We start from the raw sequence: 26,613 nt of genomic DNA, 5'->3' as shown, positions 1-26,613 counted from the left end.
TAGGAACTAATACACAGATTTATGGTACTGCAGTAGCATTGGTAGTGTCCTAATTTGTTCTGTATTTCATTTAAATACATAATTTGTTACTGAGTTAAATAGTTATTTGTCTTTTTTAAACCTTTTAACTATTTTCATGAAACTCTGACTGATTGGGGAAGCTGCTTAATTTGGCCAAAGTGTATTTTGTGTTGGTCTTCTTGGTGGAGCATGCATCTACCATGCCAGAGAGAGATGTTATGGATGCAATGGGAGGTGAGGACCTCGATACAATAGCTAGAACTAAAGAGATAATGCTGAGCAAACCTGTGGGCCTGAAGTTAGTTAAGTCCCCTGGTCCTGATGGATTGCATCCCAGTGTACTGAAAGAAATGGCAGAAGTCATAATAGAGGCTTTGGTGATGATTTACCAAATTCTCTGGACTCTGGGCAGGTCCTGGCAGATTGGAAGACAGCAAATGTCATGCCACTCTTCAAAAAAGGAGATAAGCAAAAGGCAGGTAAACAGAGCCAGTTAGTTTAACATCTGTAGTTAGGAAAATGCTTAAAGCAATCATTAAGGAAGAAATAGCAAGGCATCTGGAAAGAAATGGACCCATCAGGCAGATGTACTAAGGATTCAGCAAAAGCAGATCCTGTTTCACAAACTTACTGGAGTTCTTTGTGGATACAATGAGCACAGTGGATGGGGGGAAACAGATGGACATTAAATTTACTTGGATTTCCAGAAGGCATTCAATAAGGTGCGACATAAAAGACATTCATAAGATAAGGATGCATAGAGTTGGGGGTGATATATTAGCATGGATAGAGGATTGATTAAGAAGTAGAAAGCAGAGCGTTGGGATACATGGGTGTTACTCTGGTTGGCAATCAGTGGTGAGCGGTGTGCCATCGGGGTCAGTGCTGGGCCCGCAACTGTCCATGATATACATTAACGATCTGGAAGAGGGGACCGAGTGTAGTGTATCTAGGTTTGCTGATGATACTGAATTAACTGGAAAAACAAATTGTGCAGAAGATATGGAGCGTCTGCGGAAAAATATAGATAAGTGAGTGAGCAAGGGTCTGGCAGATGGAGTACAATGTTGGTAAAAGCGAGGTCATCCAATTTGGAAGGAAAATAAAGAGCAGATTATTATTTAAATGGTACAAATTTGCAGCATACTGATGTGTAGAGGGACTTAGCAGTGCTTGTGCATGAATCACAAAAGGTTGGTTTGTAGGAGCTGCAGGCAATCAAGAAGTCAAATGGAATGTTAGCCTTCATTGCTAGAGAGACTGAATATAAGAGCCGGAGAATATGCTGCAACTGTACAGGGTACTGGTGAGGCTATACCTGGAGTACTGTGTGCAGCTCTGGACTCCTTACTTTTTTTTAAAAATCTTTTTATTGAATAAGTATACAAAAAGGTAAGCCATATAAACATTAATACAATGTTAAAATATAATAAAATTACAGAAGGTATCAATACCAAAAAAGAATACTACAAACAATGTAATTTAAACATAAGAAACCAAGATAACATAATAGTATACTAAATTTTATATATATATCAATAGAAAAAAAGAAAAAAAAACCCCAAAAAAAAACCCACCGTGCAACTAACTAAAAGCAAAGCAAAGCAATGGGCTAACTTGAAACCAAACAGAGTTAAACTTAAAATCACGTCCTCAATCCCGACCTCCATTAAAAACAGTGAAAAGAAACAAGAAGGGTATATATTACATTAAATGAAAATATCGAATAAAAGATCCCCAAGTCTGTTCAAATTTAAATGAAGAATCATAAAGGTTACTTCTAATTTTCTCCAGATTCAAACATAATATCGTCTGAGAGAACCAAAAAAAGGTAGTTGGAGCATTAAGCTCTTTCCAATGTTGTAAAATACATCTTTTCGCCATTAAAGTAAGAAATGCAATCATTCTACGGGCTGAAGGGGAAAGATTACTAGAAATTTTAGGTAGTCCAAAGATAGCAGTAATAGGGTGAGGAGAGATATCTATATTTAATACCTTAGAAATAATATTAAAAATGTCTCTCCAAAAAGTTTCCAAAGTAGGGCAAGACCAAAACATATGAGTTAAAGAGGCTATCTGCCCCGAACATCTATCACAAAAAGGATTAATATGCAAGTAAAAATGCGCTAACTTATCTTTGGACATATGTGCTGTATGAACAACTTTAAATTGAATTAGGGAATGTTTAGCACAAATAGAGGAAGTATTGACTAATTGTAAAATCTGCCCCCAATCATCCACAGAAATGGTAAGCCCCAATTCCTGTTCCCAATCTACCCTAATCTTATCAAATGGAGCTTTCCTAAGTTTCATAATAATATTATAAATCATAGCCGATGCACCTTTCTGACATGGATTAAGGTTAATTATCGAATCTAAAATATATGTAGGAGGAAGCATTGGAAAGGAAGAAAGTATAGTACTCAGGAAATTTCTAACTTGTAAATATCTAAAAAAATGTATTCTTGATAAGTTATATTTATTAGATAATTGTTCAAAAGACATAAGGGAACCATCTAAAAATAAATCCAAAAACCGTAAAATACCCTTAGTCTTCCAAGTTTGAAAAGCGCGATCCGTAAAAGAGGGAGGAAAAAATATGTTACCTAAAATAGGAATCGCTAACCCGAATTGATTAAGATCAAAAAATTTTCTGAATTGAAACCAAATACGCAAAGCATATTTAACTATCGGGTTAGACACCTGCTTAAGGCGTTTCGAATCAAAAGGGAGAGAGGAACCTAAAATAGAGCCAAGTGTATAGCCCTGAACAGATTGTAATTCCAATGCTACCCATTTAGGAATAGATAGTATATCCTGGTCAAGTAACCAAAATTTCATATGTCGAATATTAATTGCCCAATAATAGAATCTAAAGTTAGGTAATGCTAAACCTCCATCTCTCTTAGCTTTCTGTAAATGTATTTTACCCAGTCTCGGATTTTTATTCTGCCAAATAAATGAAGAAATTTTAGAGTCAACTTTATCAAAGAAAGATTTTGGAACAAAAATTGGTAATGCCTGAAACACATATAAAAATTTTGGCAAAAAAAACATCTTAACTGCATTAATACGACCAATCAAAGTTAAATATAAAGGAAACCATTTAGATGAAAGTTGAGTAATATGGTCTATTAATGGTAAAAAGTTAATCTTAAATAAATCTTTATATTTACAAGTAATTTTAATCCCAAGATAAGAAAAATAGTTATCAATCAATTTAAATGGAAATTTATAATATAAGGGAAGATGTTTATTAATCGGAAAGAGTTCACTCTTACTAAGATTTAATTTATAACCTGAAAAAAAACCAAATTGTGCTAATAACTCTAAAACAGCAGGAATGGATTTCTCAGGATTAGAAATATATAAAAGTAAATCATCAGCATAGAGTGATAATTTATGGGACTTTAATCCCCGAGTTATCCCAGTAATATTTGAAGATTCTCGAATGGCAATTGCAAGAGGTTCTAATGCAATATCAAATAATAGGGGACTAAGAGGACAGCCTTGTTGAGTACCTCGAAAAAGAGGAAAAAAAGGTGAGTTTAAAGAGTTAGTACGGACCGAGGCTACAGGGGAATGATATAACAGTTTAATCCAGGATATAAATTTCAAGCTAAAATTAAACATTTCAAGCATCTTAAATAAATAAGGCCATTCTACTCTATCAAAAGCTTTCTCGGCGTCTAAAGAAATAACACACTCAGGAACATTTTGTGAAGGAGTATAAACGATATTTAACAATGTACGAATATTATAAAAAGAGTAACGACCTTTAATAAAACCCGTTTGGTCTTCCGAAATAATAGAAGGAAGTACCTTTTCTAGTCTATTTGCTAATAACTTAGAAAAAACTTTAGAATCAACATTTAATAGAGATATTGGTCTATAAGATGCACATTGAGCAGGGTCTTTATCCTTCTTTAATATTAAAGAAATTGACGCTCTATTAAAAGATTCAGGAAGTTTACCAAGTTTCAGAGAAGCCTCAAAAACCCTACAGAGCCAAGGGATCAATAAAGAAGCAAAACATTTATAAAATTCAACGGTAAACCCATCCGGGCCAGGAGCTTTCCCCAAATTTATAGAAAGAATAACATTCTTAATCCCATCCATAGTAATGGCAGTATCTAATATAGAAGACATATCCTGTGAAATCTGAAGGAAGTCTAAATTATCTAAAAAATCATTCATATATTTAGAATCTCGAGGAGACTCTGATTGATATAAAGAAGAATAAAAATCACAAAAGGTTTGGTTAATCCCCACATGATCCAGTATCAATCGATCATTTTGGTTATAAATCTGATTGATTTGAGATTTAACATAATTAGACTTCAATTGATTAGCCAGCAGCTTGCCAATTTTATCACTGTGAACATAAAATTCACTTCTTGTTTTCTTTAATTGGTTTACAATCGAGGACGAGAGTAGTAAACTGTGTTCCATTTGAAGTTCAGTTCTTTGTTTGTATAACTCCTCAGAAGGAGCCATAACATATTTCTTATCAATTTCTTTAATCTTGTCCACAATTACCATCTCCTCCTGCTTCTGCTTCTTCCTCAAAGCAGCAGAATACGAGATAATCTGACCACGAATATAGGCTTTAAAAGTGTCCCAAAGAGTGTTAACCGAAATATACTCTGTATGGTTAATTGTAAAAAAAAGCTCAATCTGTTCATTCATAAAGTTAACAAAGTCCGAGTCCTGAAGCAACAGCGAATTAAAACGCCATTGTCTATTATTTTGTATATTGGCCATAATTTTAATAGAAAGCTTAAGTGGAGCATGATCCGAAATGGTTATAGAATCATAATCACATTTAATCACTGAAGGAATAAGACGAGAATCAATAAAAAAATAATCAATTCTTGAATAGGAATGATGAACATGTGAAAAGAAAGAAAAATCTTTTTCCTGAGGATGCAGAAAACGCCAAATGTCCATCGACCCAGAATCAGAAAGGAAAGAGTTAATCAAAGTTGCAGATTTATTAGGTAAGGTCCATAAAGGAGCCGAACGGTCCAAAGCTGGAGACAAACAGGTATTAAGATCTCCGCCCCAGATCAATGAAAACTCGTTCAAATTCGGAAACTGATTAAATAATGATTTATAAAATTCCGGACAGTCCATATTAGGAGCATTAACATTAACCAAAACTACTTTTTTATTAAATAGTAAACCACTAACCAATAAAAATCTACCATTCGGATCAGAAAAAAATATCCTGTTGTATAAAAGTAACTGAGGAATCTATAAAAATAGAGACGCCTCGAATCTTAGCATTGGAGTTCGAATGAAATTGTTGCTCCTTCCAGAATTTAAAAAAACGTAGTCTGTCCCCCCTCCGTACATGGGTCTCTTGTAAAAATAAAATTTGTGCTTTAAGTCTCCGGAACACTTTAAAAACTTTTTTCCTTTTAATAGGATGATTAAGACCGTTAGTATTCCAGGAGACAAAATTAATAATAGACTCCATAAATCCTAAAGTCAACCCACAGCAAGGAGGATTGACGATAGGCTCGACCCACGAACCCGGAGAGGAAACAGAACATACAAAAGATACCGGGAAAAAGGACGCAACCAGTACTTCAATAGTGTATATAGCCCAAAAAGAAAAAAACTAAAACGTGAAGCCCCTCCCACCACCCTCCACCCCAAGACCCCAAGGCAAAATCTAAAGCAGACCCGCCCGAAAGAAGCAAGCGCTAAAACTACCCCCATGACTTCCGGTATACGCTCCCTACAAAAAAGGTATAAATATGAAAAAGATCAGCTAATTGTAAAACAGTAACAAAGTAAAAAAAAAGGTAACACAATTAAAATACACACACAACAGAACAAAAGCCAGAAAATATATATTAAAAAAACCCACAATAAACCCCAAACCCATGAATAAACAAAACAACAACAAGAAAAAATAAGATTATTAACATAAACTAGTTATAAAAAGCAAAACAAAATAAAATTTTAAAAAAACTACAAAATTTAAGGCCACACAGGAAATACGTAAAATGACAATAAGGAAGTAACCACCCAGAATCCCCTGGGAAAAGAAAGAAATGACGCAGTTAAAAAGAAAGTTTAGCAACCATATTAAGAAATCAAAAAATAAACTTTTCTGCCCAAATAGGGCACGAAAAAGTTAAAACCAACCAATACACAGCCTCCGATCAACGGAGATAGTTAAAAAAATAACAATTAAGATGTTGAAGGTGAAAATTGATCCAGATAACTCTGGGCATCCGATGGAGCATCAAAAAAACGAAGGGCTCCATCGGACATGCGAATCCTTAAACGTGCAGGGTACAGCAGCGCTGGTCTTAAATCCATCTTATAGAATTCCGACATCACAGATCTGTAGCGAACCCGTTGGTCCCAGATTGGTTTACTGAAATCTTCCACGAATCGGAACTTAAGATCCGAAAAATCAATGAAACCTTTAGATCGAGCGAATCGAAACAGTCTCTCCTTGTCTGGACTCCTTACTTGAGGAAGAATATCCTGGCTTTGGAGGTGGCGCAGAGAAGGTTCACTGGGTTGATTTCAGAGATGAGGAGGTTAGACTATGTGGAGAGATTGATTCGCCTGTGACTGTACTTGCTGGAATTCAGAAGAATGAGAAGAGATCTTATAGACACATATAAAATTATGAAAGGGTAATAAGATATAGGAATTTATTGGTGATCAGACTACAACGAGGGGACATAGCCTCAAGATTTGGAGGAGTAGATTTAGGACGGAGATGAGGACAAACTGCTTTTCCCAGAGAGTGGTGAATCTGTGGCATTCTCTGCCCAATTAAGCAGTGGGGGCTACTTCAGTAAATATATTTAAAATAAGGTTGGATAGATTTTTGCATCCAATCTTGTCTTAAATATACTTACTGAGGAATTAAGGGTTATAGTGAAAAGGCAGTTAGTTGGAGATGAATCCATGGCCAGATCAGCCGTGATCTTATTCAATGGCGGGGCAGGCTCAGCAGGCCAGATGGGCTACTCCTGCTCCTGTTTCTTATGTTCTCATGTACAGGTCCTGATGTATCCCAATTAACTGGAATCAACTGTATGCCTAAAAATAAAATGTGGCGTGAAATTGGTGAATGTGCAACACCAAACATATGTGCTTAACAGCTAAAACAGAATGGAAAAGATGGAGCTAAACAATCCCTCAACCAAAGCATCAAATCATAGCTGTGCAGCAATACCACATTCAGGTGTGAATGATTGAAGAATACCATAAAGAGATGGTGGAAATCTCCAAGAATATCTTAATTCTCAGCAAAAGCAGAGCCAGCATGTGACTGCCAAAGACAAAGCCCAGCCTTAAACATCATCTGGTTGATCCATCCTGAGATTCTTACTAGCACAAGAAGCCAATGCTCAATTTGATTCAATCAATGTGATATCAAGACTGCAGAGAACAGCTGAGAAAGACAATGCTGCAGCTGTGGCCATTGTTAGAGAAATTAATTTGCTAACAATTTGGCGACAGGAATGGGATCCCAAGAGATACGGGTCCAAGCAAACCGGGGCGATAGCAAATTTCTCTGACAATGCGGGAAACATTCGTGAGAACGTTTGACCGTGAGCCGCTCTGAGTCTCCGGGGATGACCATCCCTGAGCTCCTGGAGAAGGGCAAGACGGAAGATGGAAGACAGGGTCCGATACCCACAGCGAGTCCAGTGAATAGTCAAACTAAAGGGCATTAGGGACTTCGAAGACTGAGATAAATTCTGGCAAGAAAAGGATAAGGAAATTGTATTGTGATTGAAAGCCAAATTTGATTACAGGTTAACCTAAAACTAACAGGTAAGAATGGGTAGTAATGAAAGTAAATATGCAAATGCCACCAGTGTTGTGCCGCAGATAAGAAACACAGCCTCGAGGCCTGCCGATCCACCTACAAAAGGTCCGATGAATAAACATACTGAGAAAAAGGTGTACAGTACATTCAGTGTACATTCTTTTTGGTCCCTCTACACAAGGATGGTTAATACCTGTTCGCCTTTATATATAATGGACAAAAATATACCTGGACGAATTTACCACAGGGCTATACCGAGAGCCCTGCGGTATGTGGAGCTGCAGTACGAGGCGATTAGAATGCGTTCCTGTTGCCAGGCACCAGTGCCATTTTACAATATGCTGATGATCTGCTGCTGGCCTCCAAAACACTGGCAGATTGCCAGAAAGACTCTGTAACACTGTTAAATCACCTGGCCGCTCATGGACACCGAGCCTCGTTATCTAAGTTATATTTCTGCCGAACAACTGCTACCTACTTGGGCTATGTTCTGCAACAAGGCACTGGGAGACTTGGTCCTGAACATGTGTCCGCTATTACACAATCTCTTAGACCAGAAAATGTCAAAAAAGAGATGCACTTCTCGGAATGACAGATCATTGTCGACACTGTTCCTGAATACAGGACCTATGATGCTGTGCTATGGTCAGCTGTACTACAGGAGGCACCGTCTCAAATCCATTGGAGCCCAGAAATGGAACAGGCATATGAGGCTCTAAAGAAGGAATTGCTCCACGCATCAGCCTTGGGCATTCCTGACTACTCTAAATCCTTCCAGTTATATACTAATGAAAAGGAGGGATTTGCCCTCGCCATGCTGACTCGGGAACACAATGGCTTGAAAAGACCGGTGGCATATTACTCCACTCAATTACCACCCGTGGTACGTGGCTTGCCTGGCTGCCTACGAACTACAGCAGCGACAGCAGTGATGATCGAAAAGGCAACGTCTATAATATTGGAACACTTCTGCACAGTACTGACTCCTGATGCAGTAATGCTACTCCTCAATTCAGCGGCTAACAGCACTCTACAGCAGAAAAGCAAACAGGGTTTGCTATTATCAAAGCCAAATTTGCTTCTTAAAAGAGCACCCTTGTTACCATTCACAATGACGCCATACAAAATGGTTGTGTGTTAACTGTAGAAGCCATTACCTACTCTGGTCCTGATGTGAGTTCTGCCCCTTTAAATAACCCAGATCTAATTATTTTTACTGATGGTTGATCGTGTAAACCTAATGATTTTGAGACACCGGCTGGGTATGCCCTGGTGACTTGTCATGAGGTATTGGAAGCGGGTTATCTCCCTTCAGGAACATCAAGCAAGCAGCTGAGCTATTTGCTCTCACTACAGCCTGCATCCTAGCTGACGGTACAATTTATGAGTCTGCGCTTTGACTAAATAGACTTTTACATATGCCAGCTATGGGGGATATAAATATCTGTTAGTAATAGTGGATAGAGACCTTTCCCACACAAAAAGATGACACTAGGACAGTAGTTAAATTACTGATGAAGAAGATTATTCCCTGATTTGGGATTCCTTGTAAGGAATCACTTCATGGGGAAATTAACTGAAGCACTGGGCAAGGCCAGGGATGCTCCTGGGAGTGATATGTGCCCTATCAACCACAATCAACTGGAATAATGGAAAGGATGAATGGAATACTGAAAGACATTCTGGCCAAAGTATGCCAAAGGCGGGACCGAAATGTCCTGAGATGCTGCTGATTGTTCTGCATACCTTGAGAATTCATTAATAGGACCACTAGGTTGACCCCTTTTGAAGTATTGACCCATCTCAGCCCAAAACGTCAACTGTACTCTCTTCCATAGATGCTGCCTGGCCTGCTGAGTTCCTCCAGTACTTTGTGTGTGTTGCTTGCATGTGAACCTAACTTATCTTTTCTAATTCACAGGGTTAATCGAACAGCCTTTGCTTTTGCAATCGATTTGTACATGTATAAAAGCAGCTGTGACCTCTGTATTATTTGTTGTTTGAAACCCACTGTTGGAGGTTCCACTCCCCACGACATCGTGAATAAAGCTCTCTTTACATCAAAGTCCGTATCTAATTTACTTGTGATTAACTTCAATTGAATTTCCTTCGCAAATTAATTTCCCTAACATGGCACTGTACATACATCCCACCCAAAGGAAGCATGAGAAATCCAATCTTGTGAATTACTATCACCTCAATCTATTCTCAACCTTCAATACAATAATGGAGTATCATTGCCAGTGCTATTTAACAACACTTTTATTCATTCATGGGATGTGGGCTTGCAGACAGAGCCCTTCCCTAATTTCCCTGGAGATCAATAATTCCATAATTGCCCTACTGATCAATATAGCCTGCTCACCAAAGTTTAATTTAGAGCTTACAGGACTCAGCTGCAGATCACAAATGTGGACAATAGCCAAAATTCTAGAGATAAATGAGCAACGGCCCTGGATATCATTGGTTTTGAGCAAGTGAAGCATCAAGGATCTCTGATAAAACTGGGCAGTGAGCACCAAGGTCAAAAATTATCCACTGCTCAAAGAAAGACAGTTGTGGTCATTGAAGGTCAGCTATCTTAGCACAAGGACATTGCTGTAGGAGGTTGTCAGGGCAATGCTTTAGAACCCATTATCTTCAGTTACTGCAATAATCTTCTACCAAAAAGCCAGAAGGGGATATAGAATGAGAATTATTACAGTACTGCAGGATGACATTCAGCCCATTAAGTAACTGCCAGATCATCGTGGGATAATCCAATCAGCCTCATTTTTGCGTTTCTTTGCACAATTAAAGGAGGCTTCTGTGAGCACTGGAAACACAACTCAGGCAGATGCTCTTTAACTTATAACATAGAACATTAAACAGTACAGCACAGCGAAAGGCACTTCAGCACACAACATTGTGCTGAACCATTTAAATTACTGACTAAATCCACAACTGAACTAAACCGTTCTGCCTACAAAATGCCCATGTCCCTCCATTCTCTGCCCATCCATTGGCTTATGTAAGAGTCCCTTCAGCACCTCTGTTGTACCTGCCTCTTGCACCACCCCGGCAGCACCTTCCGGGCATTCACAACTCTCTGCATTAAAAAAATACTTGCCATACACGCATCCTTTGAACTTGCCACCTTGCACATCTTCTAGTATCATGACTGGGAAAAATATACCAGTTGTCCACCCTATCTATGTCTCTCATAATCTTATAAACTTCTATCATCCCCCCAGTCAGGCTGATCAACCCATGAACCCCCACTACACATCACCTGGGGTCAATTTATCTACATTCAGTTAGTCTCTGTATATGGCAGTTAATTGTGCATTGTGTTTTATAGTATTTCTTTCATTTTTATTGTTTTTTTAATACTGCTTTGGATCCAGGGCAACAATTATTTTGCTCTCCCTTACATTCAGGTACCAGAGAATGACAATAAACAATCTTGAAACAGGCCTCCCCCAGCCTCCAAATGTAATTGCTCACCTGATCCCTCGAACACATTCAGTTCATTCCCCTGACCATCCATCACGTGCCCATGAATCAGTGGAGTATCACTATCAGAATCTATGACCCTCTGCCCTAACTTACAGCTCTCTTCCCAAAGTCCCAGCCCCAGTACCCGTTTCCCTTTGATTGCTGTTAGCCCCTTGGGTTGAGAGTTTTTGAGTTATATTGGTCATCTTACATAGAAACATAGAAAATAGGTGCAGGAGTAGGCCATTCGGCCCTTCGAGCCTGCACCGCCATTTATTATGATCATGGCTGATCATCCAACTCAGAACCCAGCCTTCCCTCCATACCCCCTGACCCCTGTAGCCACAAGGGCCATATCTAACTTCCTTTTAAACATAGCTAATGAACTGGCCTCAACAGTTTGCTGTGGCAGAGAATTCCACAGATTCACCACTCTCTGTGTGAAGAAGTTTTTCCTAACCTCGGTCCTAAAAGGCTTCCCCTCTATCCTCAAACTGTGACCCCTCGTTCTAGACCTCCCCAACATCGGGAACAATCTTCCTGCATCTAGCCTGTCCAATCCCTTTAGGATCTTATACGTTTCAATCAGATCCCCCCTCAATCTTCTAAATTCCAACGAGTACAAGCCCAGTTCATCCAGTCTTTCTTCATATGAAAGACCTGCCATCCCAGGAATCAATCTGGTGAACCTTCTTTGTACTCCCTCTATGGCAAAGATGTCTTTCCTCAGATTAGGGGACCAAAACTGCACACAATACTCCAGGTGTGGTCTCACCAAGGCCTTGTACAACTGCAGTAGTACCTCCCTGCTCCTGTACTCGAATCCTCTCGCTATAAATGCCAGCATACCGTTCGCCTTTTTCACCGCCTGCTGTACCTGCATGCCCACTTTCAATGACTGGTGTATAATGACACCCAGGTCTCGTTGCACCTCCCCTTTTCCTAATCGGCCACCATTCAGATAATAATCTGTTTTCCTATTTTTGCCACCAAAGTGGATAACTTCACATTTATCCACATTAAATTGCATCTGCCATGAGTTTGCCCACTCACCCAACCTATCCAAGTCACCCTGCATCCTCTTAGCATCCTCCTCACTGCTAACACTGCCACCCAGCTTCGTGTCATCCGCAAACTTGGAGATGCTGCATTTAATTCCCTCATCCAAGTCATTAATATATATTGTAAACAACTGGGGTCCCAGCACTGAGCCTTGCGGTACCCCACTAGTCACCGCCTGCCATTCTGAAAAGGTCCCGTTTATTCCCACTCTTTGCTTCCTGTCTGCTAACCAATTCTCCACCCATACCAATACCTTACCCCCAATACCGTGTGCTTTAAGTTTGCACACTAATCTCCTATGTGGGACCTTGTCAAAAGCCTTTTGAAAATCCAAATATACCACATCCACTGGTTCTCCCCTATCCACTCTACTAGTTACATCCTCAAAAAATTCTATGAGATTCGTCAGACATGATTTTCCTTTCACAAATCCATGCTGACTTTGTCCGATCATTTCACCGCTTTCCAAATGTGCTGTTATCACATCCTTGATAACTGACTCCAGCAGTTTCCCCACCACCGACGTTAGGCTAACCGGCCTATAATTCCCCGGTTTCTCTCTCCCTCCTTTTTTAAAAAGTGGGGTTACATTAGCCACCCTCCAATCCTCAGGAACTAGTCCAGAATCTAACGAGTTTTGAAAAATTATCACTAATGCATCCACTATTTCTTGGGCCACTTCCTTAAGCACTCTGGGATGCAGACCATCTGGCCCTGGGGATTTATCTGCCTTCAATCCCTTCAATTTACCTAACACCACTTCCCTACTAACATGTATTTCGCTCAGTTCCTCCATCTCACTGGACCCTCTGTCCCTTACTATTTCTGGAAGATTATTTATGTCCTCCTTAGTGAAGACAGAACCAAAGTAATTATTCAATTGGTCTGCCATGTCCTTGCTCCCCATAATCAATTCACCTGTTTCTGTTTGCAGGGGACCTACATTTGTCTTTATCAGTCTTTTCCTTTTTACATATCTATAAAAGCTTTTACAGTCCGTTTTTATGTTCTCTGCCAGTTTTCTCTCATAATCTTTTTTCCCCTTCCTAATTAAGCCCTTTGTCCTCCTCTGCTGAACTCTGAATTTCTCCCAGTCCTCAGGTGAGCCACTTTCTCTGGCTAATTTGTATGCTACTTCTTTGGAATTGATACTATCCCTAATTTCTCTTGTCAGCCACGGGTGCACTACCTTCCTTGATTTATTCTTTTGCCAAACTGGGATGAACAATTGTTGTAGTTCATCCATGCAACCTTTAAATGCCTGCCATTGCATATCCACCGTCAATCCTTGAAGTGTCATTTGCCAGTCTATCTTAGCTAATTCATGTCTCATACCTTCAAAGTTACCCCTCTTTAAGTTCAGAACCTTTGTTTCTGAATTAACTACGTCACTCTCCATGTTAATGAAGAATTCCACCATATTATGGTCACTCTTACCCAAGGGGCCTCTCACGACAAGATCGCTAATTAACCCTTCCTCATTGCTCAAAACCCAGTCCAGAATAGCCTGCTCTCTAGTCGGTTCCTCGACATGTTGGTTCAAAAAACCATCCCGCATACATTCCAAGAAATCCTCTTCCTCAGCACCTTTACCAATTTGGTTCACCCAGTCTACATGTAGATTGAAGTCACCCATTATAACTGCTGTTCCTTTATTGCACACATTTCTAATTTCCTGTTTAATACCATCTCCGACCTCACTACTACTGTTAGGTGGCCTGTACACAACTCCCACCAGCGTCTTCTGCCCCTTAGTGTTACGCAGCTCTACCCATATCGATTCCACATCTTCCCGGCTTATGTCCTTCCTTTCTATTGCGTTAATCTCTTTTTTAACCAGCAACGCCACCCCACCTCCCCTTCCTTCGTGTCTATCCCTCCTGAATATTGAATATCCCTGAACGTTGAGCTCCCATCCCTGGTCACCCTGGAGCCATGTCTCTGTGATCCCAACTATATCATAATCATTAATAACAATCTGCACTTTCAATTCATCCACCTTATTACGAATGCTCCTTGCATTGACACATAAAGCCTTCAGGCACTCTTTTACAACTCTCTTAGCCCTTTTTAATGCTTGCCCTGGATTTGTCGGCCTGCCACTTTTACTTTTCCCCTTTGTACTTTTTGCTTCTACGCTCACTTTACACCCCTCTGTCTCTCTGCACTGGTTCCCATCCCTCTGTTGTGAACTAACCTCCTCACACCTAGCCGCTTTAATTTGATTCCCACCCCCCAACCATTCTAGTTTAAAGTCACCTCAGTAGCCCCCGCTAATCTCCCTGCCAGGATATTGGTCCCCCGAGGATTTAAGTGTAACCCGTCCTTTTTGTACAGGTCACACCTGCGCCAAAAGAGGTCCCAATGATCCAAAAACTTGAATCCCTGCCCCCTGCTCCAATCCCTCAGCCACGCATTTATCCTCCACCTCATCGCATTCCTACTCTCACTGTCGCGTGGCACAGGCAGTAATCCCGAGATTACTACCTTTGCGGTCCTTTTTCTCAACTCCCTTCCTAGCTCCCTATATTCTTCTTTCAGGACCTCATCCCTTTTCCTACCTATGTCATTGGTACCTATATGTACCAGGACCTCTGGCTCTTCACCCTCCCACTTCAGGATATCTTGGACACGATCAGAAATATCCCGGACCCTGGCACCAGGGAGGCAAACTACCATCCGAGTCTCTGGACTGCGTCCACCGAATCGCCTATCTGACCCCCTTACTATCGAGTCCCCTATCACAACTGCCCTCCTCTTCCTTGCCCTACCCTTCTGAGCTACAGGGCCAGACTCTGTGCCGGAGGCAGGGCCACTGTCGCTTCCCCCGGGTAAGCTGTCCCCCCCAACAGTACTCAAACAGGAGTACCTGTTGTTAAGGGGCACAGCCGCCGGGGTACTCCCCATCACCTTCCTTTTCCCCTTCCCCCTCCTAACCGTGACCCACTTGTCTGCCTCCCGTGGCCCCGGCGTGACCACCTGCCTTCCACTCCTCTCTATCACCTCCTCACTCTCCCTGACCAGACGAAGGTCATCGAGCTGCAGCTCCAGTTCCGTAACGCGGTCCCTTAGGAGCTGCATCTCGATGCACTTGGCGCAGATGTAGACGTCCGGGAGGCTTGGAGACTCCAGGGCCTCCCACATCCGACACCGAGAACAGCAAACTGCCCTCACAGTCATAATGCCCCTCTCCTCAAATAGCAACAGAAAATGAATGTCAAACCTTCCTCGCCTCGCCCGCTTCCGCCTAAGCCCGGTGAGCCGAAGCCCTTAAGTCTTCACTCTGCTCCCGGCTCACTCCGCCGCCCGCAAACTACGCTGCCCGCTCTATGAGGCTCTGTTCCTTTTAAATCTGCCGCGCTGCACTGCCCTACGTCACACGCCTGCGCAGTCCCGCCTCTCAGAAAGCCATTGGAGAAAAAAAAATAACGAAAATTTCAAAAATCTCTTTTTCGGCACTCCCACTCAGACTCTCAGACTCCTTCTTCGAATCTTCCTGCAGAATGGGCACCAATAAGCTTGAAAGAGTGCAGAGATAATTTTCAAGGGTGTTCCCAGGACTTGAGTTATAGGGAAAGGTCAAATAGGCTAGGACTTTATTCCTTGGAATGCAGGAGAATGAGGCATGTTCTTATAGGAAGATACACAATTACAGGATGAATGCATGCAGCCGTTTCTCTTCAGGATGGGTGAGACTAGAACCTGTGGTCATACATTTACGGTGAAAGGTGAAGGTTTAGATAGGGACCTGAATGAGAGGGGTTTTGAGAGCTACGGCCAAGGTGTAGGTTGATAGGACTAGGCAGATCAAGTCAACATGAACTAGATGGGTCCAAGAGCCTGGTTCTGTGCTGTACTATGCTGATGGAACTGATTGCACCTGATCTCAAGACAGGTAATAGGCCATGACTGTGATGGAACTGTTGTCTGTACTTCCATTTCTGGTGAGTAATCAGCAACTTTGGCGAGATAATGCTCCTTCCCTGGCAATGCTTCTCCAAGGTGAAGAAGGAATAGGGGAAAACACAATGAGTAGTAGAAGGAGGCAGAACCATGAGGGAGGCGATAGGCAGCTGGGGGAGGGGGCAGAGTGACATAGGGATAGAGGAAGGGAGGGGGAGGGAATTACCGGAAGTTGGAGATTTCTATGTTCATACCAAGGGGCTGGAGACTACGTAGACGGTATATGAGGTGTTGCTCCTCCAACCTGAGTTTTGCCTCATCATGGCAGTAGAGGAGGCCATGTATGGACATATCTGAATGGGAGTGGGAAGCAGAGTTGAAGTGGGTGGCTACTGGGAGATCCTGTCTGTTTTGGTGGACGGAGCAGAGGTGCTCGACGAAACGGTCCCCCAATCTGCCTCGGGTTTCACCGATGTGAAGGAGGCCACACCGGATGCAATAGATGACCCCAACAGATTCACAAGTGAAGTGTTGCCTCACTTGGAAAGTCTGTTCGGGGCCCTGAATGGTGGCAAGAGGGGAGGTGTAGGGACAGGTGTAGCACTTGCGCTTACAGGGATAAGTGCCAGGTGGGAGGTTCATGGGGAGGGACGTGTGGATCAGGGAGTCGCGGAGGGACCAATCCCTGCAGAAAGCAGTGAGGGGTGGAGAAGGAAAGATATGCTTAGTGGTAGGGTCCTGTTGAAGGTGGCGGAAGTTGTGGAAGATAATGTGCTCGATCCGGAGGCTGGTGGGGTGGTAGGTGAGGACAAGGGGAACTCTGTCCCTGTTGTGGTGGCGGGAGGATGGGGTGGGGCCGAAGTGTGGGAAATGGAGGAGATGCGGGTGAGGGCATCATTGATGACAGCAGAAGGGAAACCACAATCCTTAAAGAAAGAGGACATGAGAGATGTCCAGGAATGGAAAACCTCATCCTCGGAGCAGATGCGCCGAGATGGAGGAACTGGGAATAGGGAATGGCATTTTTGCATGTGGCAGGGTGGGAAGAGGTATAGTCGAGATAGTTATGAGAGTCAGTGGGCTTGTAGAAGATGTCAGTGGACAGTCTGTCTCCAGAGATGGAGACCGAGAAATCGAGAAAGGGGAGAGAAGTGTCCAAGATAGACCAAGCAAATTTGAGGGCTGGGTGGAAGTTAGAAGTAAAGTCGATGAAATTGATGAGCTCAGCATAGGTGCAGGAAGCAGCACCAATGTAGTCGTCAATGTACCGAAGGAAAAGTTGGGGAGGAGTACCAGAATAGGTTTGGAGCACAGACTGTTCCACAGAACCAACAAAGAGGCAGGCATAGCTAGGGCCCATGTTGAGTTCCCATAGCTACACCCTTAGTCTGAAGAAAGTGGGAAGAGCCAAAAGAGAAGTTATTGAGTGTGAGAACCAGTTCTGCCCGAGCCCGAAACGTCGACTGAATATTTTTCCATAAATGCTGCCTGACCTGCTGAGTCCCTCCAGTATCTTGTGTGTGCTGCTGGCACCTCCACTTTTCTCTGCTCCATCGCCCCTGCTTACAGCGAGCAGCCCACAGGTGGCCTGGAGGAACTCAGCAGTTCAAGCAGCACCTATGGAAATGAATAAACCGGAAAGGAAGGGGGAAGTAGACAGAATAAGGTGGGCATGTGTATGGGGATGGGGGAGGGTAAGGAAATAGGTGAAGCCTGCTGGGTGATGAAATAAGAAGCTGGGAGGTGGAATGTGAAAAAAGTTAAAGGCTGGAGAAGAAGGAATTGGTTAGGGGAGGAGAGTGGACCATGATGAGTTCTTCCAGCATTTTTGCCTGATACTCTGGATTTCCATCATCCGCAAAATCCTTTGCGTTTGCGTTTGCGTTCTGCTGCGATAATAGGTGGTCGACCAATGCCGTCGATTTGAGCGACTGTAATACCCCACTAGTGAATGCAAGAGTCTCGGGTTCACGAGTGTAACAAAATAAGCCAAAATAGGGACCATCTCTGTCTTACTGAGACTAAAACCCGAATAGCGAGGTCTCAGTCTTGCGAAACACCTACCGCAGCGCAGGCGCGGTCGAAAGGGAACGGCCGCGAGACGCCGTCCAGTTCGCAAGTGGGAGGTGCTTCGATGACGTGTAGCGAAGCGCGCGCACACATTTGGCGGCGGCGCTGTGTGAGCAAGGCGTGCGTGAGAGACAGGGAGATGTGAGGAGACTCTGTTCGAGTCCGAGGGGAGCATAGTATTAATGTTGCTTCCCATTTCAGTTCATTCTTGATGTACTTGAACTTGTGTTTCAACGCAGGGGTGGGTTCCATTCTCACTTGGCTTTGGTTAGTGGGTTAGGGAGAAGAGGTTGTCCGAGGGTGTTTTATAGGCGAGGTTTAGCCTTGATGTAAGGGGACTATTCCGTCTGTCTGTGGGAGCACGCAGTTCGACTGCCAGAGACCCTGCAGTACACCCGTGACTGGATGCTTTCATCTTGTATCAGTCCTTTCTCAACTTAAAAAAAGCCTTTCTGAGATATAGAAGAGACTGCAGATGCTGGAATCTGGAGCAGCAAACGATCTGTTGGTTAAACTCAACGGACAAACAGCATCTGTGGGGGGTGGGGGAGGAACCCCTACATCAGGATCTTCTGCAATTCTTTAATCCTTTTGTATACCTGACTATACTTTGCTGCTTTTAATGAACTATCTTCCTCCGTCCATAGGTTTAAGCTTTTACCCAATACTGCCCACTCACTTAAAATAGCCTTTTTGTTTCCTGCCTAATACACTCCTTATGCCTTATGACTCGTGTATTTGTCTGGTTTCCTCTCGGGCCTTGCTTCTTTACTGTGTTACCCATGCCTCAACTCAATGATGCCCGTTCAGCTTTTGACCTCAGGCTTTACAATTCATCCCTTTTAAGGACCATTTTATTCAGTGAAGTAGCTTTTTAGATGAAGAATCTCAGCGTGACTTTGCATTTCCCTTCACAGAAGTTGCCTGGCCCGCTGAGTTTCTCTAGTATGTTGATCGTTGAAGGCCTTATCCTATTATTTATTTTTATTTATAGAGATACAGCGCAGAATAAGCCCTTCGAGCATGTCACCCAGCAATCTTCCAATTTCATCTGAGCCTAATCCCAGGACAATTTACAATGACCAATTAACCTCTGGACTGTGGGAGGATGGTCACAGGGAGAACGTAGAAACTCCTTCTAGGCAATGGTGGGAATTGAACCCAGGTCACCTGTACCGTAAAACATAGTGCTAACCACTTAAACCATGTTCATCGCAGTGTGTTAATTTTCATGCCTCTGAAACATCCTAGGGATGGTTCAGTAAAGAAATGTATAAATGTGTACAGCAAGTTTAAGATGTTTTACATCATTTAAAATTTCCATTTCACAGAGATATCAGAGTTTAGTGCCTTACAAGATGAACGAGAATTATAGATTTCAGTCCCTGTTCTTCGTTGGTCTACCTGATCTTCGAAAATTATGTAGCATAACTATGATTTTGAATTGTGATGATGCTGACGCAAAAAGTTTGCAGACTATAACGTGCAGGTAATTCAAATGGAAGTATGATTGTTTTAAAGTCAAAACTTGTTTAATGACATGTTATGTACAGTGCCTTGTAAAAGTATTCAGCCCTTTGTTCACGTAAATGAGTATTGCAACCAGGGATTTTAAGCAATTTAAACTGACAATTTTTATTTGTAAATCATGAGCTCTTTTTTTTTACAGAGCCCAGAAAATAGGGAAAATGCTAAAGTCTGAACAACTAAAAATTCAAAAGCTGAAATGTCAGCTGTTCAAAAGTACTGTATTGATTCCCCTTTGTTCACTATGTAGTTAGTTGAACCACCTCTGCAGCTATTACAGCCAGTAATCTTTTTGGATAAATCGTATTAGCTTTGCACAATGTGATGGTGCAAGATTTGTCCATTCCTCTTGCAAAATTGCTCAATCTGTGCTACGTTAGTTGGGGAATGATGGTGAACAGATATCTTGAGGTCTTGCCGGAGATGTTCGATCAGGTCTCTGAGTGGTCCACTCAAGGACATCAATTTTCTTCATTTGCAACCACTCCATGGTTGGTCTGGCAGCGTGCTTTGGGTCTTTGCCCTGAAAGGTCAACTTCTGAACTTTCTCCCCAGTTTAATCCTTCTGGCAGAGGCTAGCAGGTTTTTATCTTGGATCTCACTGCATTTAATAGCATTCGTCTTCACATAAATCCAGAAAAGACTTTCAGTTCCTGTTGCTGAAAAGCTTCCCCATAGCATGATGCTACCTCCACCATACTTTACAGTAGGGATGGTGAAATCTGGTTGAGAAGTAGTATCAGATTTATGCCGCAAGTATTGCTTGGTGCTGGTGCCACAAAGTTCCACTTTAGTCTCATCCAACCGCAAGACCTTCTTCCACGTCCTTACAGTATCTTAGTGATGCTTTGCAAAGTCTTTACGGGCAAGGATATGCTTTTCTTTGCCATTCTTCCATAAATCCCTTTTCGTGCAAGGCCTTAGAGAATGTGGAGCCATGAGCTTCATCTCTAGCTGCTGCCACTGACTTCTGCAGCTCAGTCAGAGGTTTAATTAATGCTGACTGATGGCAGATTACCTGCTCAGTAAGTGCTCTTAGTGTCTTAGCATGTTTTGGACCTTGTGTATATGTGCAGTGATTCCCTTCTATGGCTGGGCTTACCATTGTGTCTGGTGTTGGAACAATGATGTACTGCAGACAAGGAAAGTGCAAATTTGAATGAGGTCGCCACCAGATTGGTAAAATGGCGTACACTGTTTGAATCACAACCACAAGAAAATCTTGAAGATGCTGGAGATCCTTATGCTGAAGTTTTTCTTGTAATTTAAAAGCCTTGAAGTATTATTAGTGTTTTTCTATGTTTTAAACAATTTTATTTGTAAAACTTATTTAAAGAACTGTAATCAATTCAAAGGGATTTTAAATAATTCCGTCTGAGACATTGGGAAGTTCTTAATTAAAAAATCACTGCTGGGGCATTTGAGGGGAGGACTTTGAGTCTCGGTATACTCTGTGTTTTCTGGACATCTGTCACTTTGCCCTTTTAGGACCGGATCCAGGATGACCAAGTTCAACATCTTTCTTGTTAAAGAATAAGGGTGTATTTTTAATATGTGTACTTGTGCCCCTGAACCATTTCAGAAGGGCATTTCTCAACAACTTGCATAGGAGGTTGAATATCCAAGACCATCTCAAGAGAAAACAAGTTGTTTAGAGAATGCCCTTCTGAAATTGTTTTGGGGGCACAAGTACACACATTAAAAATACACCTTTATTCTTTAACAAGAAAGGTGTTGAACTAGGTCATCCTGGATCCGGTCCTAAAAGGCCAAAGTGACAGATGTCTAGAAAACACAGAGTATACCGAGATTCAAAGTTCTCCCCTCAAATGCCCCAGCAGTGTTTAACCACTTGCCTCTGTAAGATTTTTTAATTAACTTCACTCACCTCAACTCTGAAATTGCTCTACAACCTATGGACTAACTTTATAGGACTCTACAGCTCAATCTTAGTATTCGTTTATTTATTTATTTGTTTGTTTGCACAGCTTATCTTTTGCACATTGGTTGTTTGCCCATCTGTGTTTGTGTGCAATTTTTTTTATTGATCTTTATTGCATTTCTTTGTTCTATTGTGAGTGCCTGATAGAAAATGAACCTCAAGGTAGTATATAGTGACATATACTGTATGTAGTCTAAGAATAAATTTACTTTGAACTTTGATTTGATTTCTATTCAGGGAGTGAAAATTAATGATACTTGTATGGAACCTGGAGAAGAGTTGTGATTTGAATTTCATTGTACCTCAATACGAGTTCTTTGAGCATTCTGACTGGGCAATACCTTCTTGGTTTTACATTTCCTACATAATAATAGGCACTGTTTTCCAATATAAAGAAATCAAGCCTGAATCATGAGAACTTTGGAAATTTATAGTTGAATTTAGAATTTTCACCTACTTCCTGGGGCTAAAACTATTCAATGCTTTGGCCTTCTCAATATTCTCATGGTTTACAGCAAAACGAAAAATGTGCATTTTGGTCTTTAAAAGGAATGTATTGAACATGAAATCTACTTATGCCTGTGCTGTCTGTAAACATGTACAACAAGTATATTAATACGTACTAATTAAGGAGTGCAATTTTATGTTTGTTTGCTTCTGCTATCTTCCTCTGCCACAAACAAAGGGACATTAATATCAGTCAACAGCTTTCTCTGGTTTGTTTGTGTAAAACATCAAGTCAAATATCAAAATGTAACTTTCAGTACATGGTACATTATCTTTTTGACAGTGTCACAAATGTTAAAATTAATAGATTATTATTCATTTTGTGTTGAAAATCAAAAACTGCAGATGCAGGAATACTCAAAGGTTCAGGTAGCTTCTGTGGAAAGAGAGTTAACTCTAAGACTACATTACAGCACTTGCCTCACAGTTTGGGGAATTGAAATTTTATAGTTCTCAATCAGAGATTCATTTTTTAAAGTATTATTTGCTGGATATTAAATACACTTGTGTCACTGTTAAATGATTCAACCATGGAATTAATCATGTAAGGTATGTGTATAATAAATCAAAAGCCAAAGAAGAATCTAAAATTTCCAGAGTTTTTCAGTCAAATACTTTGTTTGAAGACATGTTGTGCTATTTGGCACTATGACAGTATCCTTTTCCAATCTACAGTCCATACCAGAGTTATGAACACTTAATACAGATGAATGAGCTCCTATAATATTAAATTCAAGTCTGTCATATATACAAAAAATAATTCCTATGAATGATAGAACCAGTCTCCTCTTTCCTCTTTTAACAGCTTTTTTTTCCCTTATCAGTCTTAACATGCTTTTGATGCCATTAATTATAGTACCGTGGAGGTATGGATATCGAATCAAGTGATTTTTGTCTTGTCTGATTTCTGAACAAAATTTATGGACATAAAGGTAGAAACCAGTCATTTCCTAGGGATAGACTGTAACCAACTCGGAATTAAAATATAACCTATACAAACACTACTTGTAAAATTCTAAATTTTGGACAGTGACAATAAGAAAATATTAATGCTCTGTCCTTTTCAACCACATTGTCAGTTTGTCCTTTATTGCCAACCTAATGAACTAAGGCTGCTTTTTTGCAGGGAATTGCTATTTCTTTATCCAGACATTCTTGTTGCTCCAGGAGAACATAAAGAAATTATTGTAATAATGCCTGTGAGTATGAATTTCAGTGTTTTTGATGGATTTTGAAGAGATGGTATGCATAGTACTCTAGATTTGTAAAACTGCAAAAACTAATTAAATATCGCTTTGATAAGTATTGGATGATTAAGTGTATACCTAAATCAAGTTATTTAAACCAAATGTATTAGTTATTATAATACTGTGGAATAGCTTAGGACATCTTACGATATAAATTTAAGTTCTCAGTGAAAAGATTAATTTGTTCCTGGTACTCCCATTCTTGAAAAATAGTGGGGTTCTATTTAGATTTGTAGTTGGAAGTATGAGAAGCCATGAGTTCAGTATAGTTTTGCATTTCTAGGCAAGAAATAGATAAGAACCTCAAAAAAGTTGCGGTGAACAGAGATGCTGCCTGGCCTGCTGCGTTCACCAGCAACTTTTTTGTGTGTTGCTTGAAATTCCAGCATCTGCAGATTTCCTTGTGCTTGCATAGATAAGAACCTGCTAGTTTAGCTATCAGTAGTGAAATTGCAAGACTTACAAGATTGCAATCATATAAAGGAGCACTTTTGCATGTTTAGGAAATGCTAAATAAAAATGATTGTTATCCTTTTCCATGTCAACTAACAGCCAAATGAATAAGCCTTGTTCTTTGCTTCTCCAGTGTGGCTGAAAAATTGTTACTGGAACATTATTGATGGAAAATGAGTTTTCTCTCCTGGCAGGCCATTGTACATTTGGCTCTGTAGGTCAGGATACCAAGAAGAAGATGACAACTTATGTAACACAACCAATATTGTTAACTGGCTTGAGGATAGAACAACAAAAACTTAATGATCTCAATGGACATGCCAAGACGGCTGCCATGATGGTACCTTGGGTTGATATGATGTCTTGGATTTTAATGTTAGTGTTGCATTGCTTTATATCTTCCAATAATTGCCTATATAATATAGGGAAAATAATTCCCTATATAGATCACCTCCGTGCCCTTGCAAAATTCACAAACCACTATCCAAATTTTGAGATATGGAATGAAATTCACCTTATGAAAATTATGTCAATAAAAGGAGTAAATAAGTAAATACATTTCTCAACTTCCATTTCTTAAAGCATGTGCAGATGACATGACTTTGTTTTACCTGCCTCTTAATTGCTGAATTGTTGGACGGCTCTTACCTCTGTTTTATTGTCCTGTGATCAAGACCACTTTATTTACTTAAGAAAACAATGCCAAAAATTTGCAAGTTATTCCCTAATTTCACCTTTTGGTTAAGAAAGACTGAGGATTCATGTTTGGAGGTGCTTTTGTCATATGATCTACCTGTAAGAAAGCAATATCAATGAACATAGCACAGTCAAAATTGGAACACGTTTTAAAAGCAGACTGACACATGGATAATCCTGCACATCGTTCTTCTCACATGTGACTAAACTGACTGAGGGAGTGGGCCTGTGGAGAATGAATATCTCCAATAATTTGAGTTCTATTTGCCACATGAAATGGCGACATTTAAAAAAAAATGCTGAACTGATTAATTAAAACAAGCGACAGTGAGAGTAGGAATGCGATGAGGTGGAGGATAAATGCATGGCTGAGTGATTGGAGCAGGAGGCAGGGATTCAAGTTTTTGGATCATTGGGACCTCTTTTGGCGCAGGCGTGACCTGTACAAAAAGGACGGGTTACACATGAATCCTAGGGGGACCAATATCCTGGCAGGGAGATTAGCGAGGGCTACTGAGGTGACTTTAAACCAGAATGGTTGGGGGGGGTGGGAATCAAATTAAAGAGGCTAGGCGAGAGGAGGTTAGTTCACAACAGGGGGATGGGAACCAGTGCAGAGAGACAGAGAGGTGTAAAGTGAGGGGAGAAGCAAAAAGTAGTAAGGAGAAAAGTAAAAGTGGCAGGCCGAAAATCCAGGGCAAGCATCAAAAAGGGCCACTTTTCAACATAATTGTATAAGGGCTAAGAGAGTTGTAAAAGAGCGCCTGAAGGCTTTGTGTGTCAATGCCAGGAGCATTCGTAACAAGGTGGATGAATTGAAAGTGCAGATTGTTATTAATGATTATGATATAGTTGGGATCACAGAGACATGGCTCCAGGGTGACCAGGAATGGGAGCTCAACGTTCAGGGATATTCAATATTCAGGAAGAATAGACATGAAAGAAAAGGAGGTGGGGTGGCGTTGCTGGTTAAAGAAGAGATTAACACAATAGAAAGGAAGGACATAAACCGGGAAGATGTGGAATCGATATGGGTAGAGCTGCATAACACTAAGGGCAGAAAACGCTGGTGGGAGTTGTGTACAGGCCACCTAACAGTAGTAGTGAGGTCGGGGATGGTATTAAACAGGAAATTAGAAATGTGTGCAATAAAGGAACAGCAGTTATAATGGGTGACTTCAATCTACATGTAGATTGGGTGAACCAAATTGGTAAAGGTGCTGAGGAAGAGGATTTCTTGGAATGTATGCGAGATGGTTTTTTGAACCAAAATGTCGAGGAACCAACTAGAGAGCAGGCTATTCTAGACTGGGTTTTGAGCAATGAGGAAGGGTTAATTTGCAATCTTGTCGTGAGAGGCCCCTTGGGTAAGAGTGACCATAATATGGTGGAATTCTTCATTAAGATGGAGAGTGACATAGTTAATTCAGAAACAAAGGTTCTGAACTTAAAGAGGGGCAACTTTGAATGTATGAGACATGAATTAGCTAAGATAGACTGGCAAATGACACTTAAAGGATTGACGGTGGATATGCAATGGCAAGCATTTAAAGATTGCATGGATGAACTACAACAATTGTTCATCCCAGTTTGGCAAAAGAATAAATCAAGGAAGGTAGTGCACCCGTGGCTGACAAGAGAAATTAGGGATAGTATCAATTCCAAAGACGAAGCATACAAATTAGCCAGAAAAAGTGGCTCACCTGAGGACTGGGAGAAATTCAGAGTTCAGCAGAGGAGGACAAAGGGCTTAATTAGGAAAGGGAAAAAAGATTATGAGAGAAAACTGGCAGGGAACATAAAAACTGACTGTAAAAGCTTTTATAGATATGTAAAAAGGAAAAGACTGGTAAAGACAAATGTAGGTCCCCTATAGGCAGAAACCGGTGAATTGATTA

At 41.1% G+C, this 26,613-nt stretch overlaps 1 protein-coding gene across 7 annotated transcripts in view; it reads left to right on the top strand.

Annotated features, from left to right (window-relative positions):
- LOC134350093 (uncharacterized protein C18orf63-like) overlaps nt 1-26,613 on the top strand; it is a 131,534-nt gene that overhangs the window by 19,510 nt on the left and 85,411 nt on the right. For 5 of the 7 annotated variants that reach the window (XM_063055048.1, XM_063055025.1, XM_063055064.1 and 2 more), the window contains exons 1-3: nt 18,447-18,584; nt 19,675-19,832; nt 23,446-23,518. In XM_063055048.1, the coding sequence (XP_062911118.1) occupies nt 18,555-18,584; nt 19,675-19,832; nt 23,446-23,518 (261 nt within the window). In that variant the 5' untranslated portion in view covers nt 18,447-18,554. Of the gene's footprint in view, nt 1-18,445; nt 18,585-19,674; nt 19,833-23,445; nt 23,519-26,613 lie in introns of those variants that run through there. The other 2 variants (XM_063055055.1, XM_063055041.1) reach the window with 2 other exon arrangements.

The sequence above is a fragment of the Mobula hypostoma genome, chromosome 1 (assembly GCF_963921235.1).
Source record: "Mobula hypostoma chromosome 1, sMobHyp1.1, whole genome shotgun sequence".
Taxonomy (NCBI): Eukaryota; Metazoa; Chordata; class Chondrichthyes; order Myliobatiformes; family Myliobatidae; genus Mobula; species Mobula hypostoma.
This window is presented reverse-complemented; position numbering and strand designations above follow the sequence as displayed.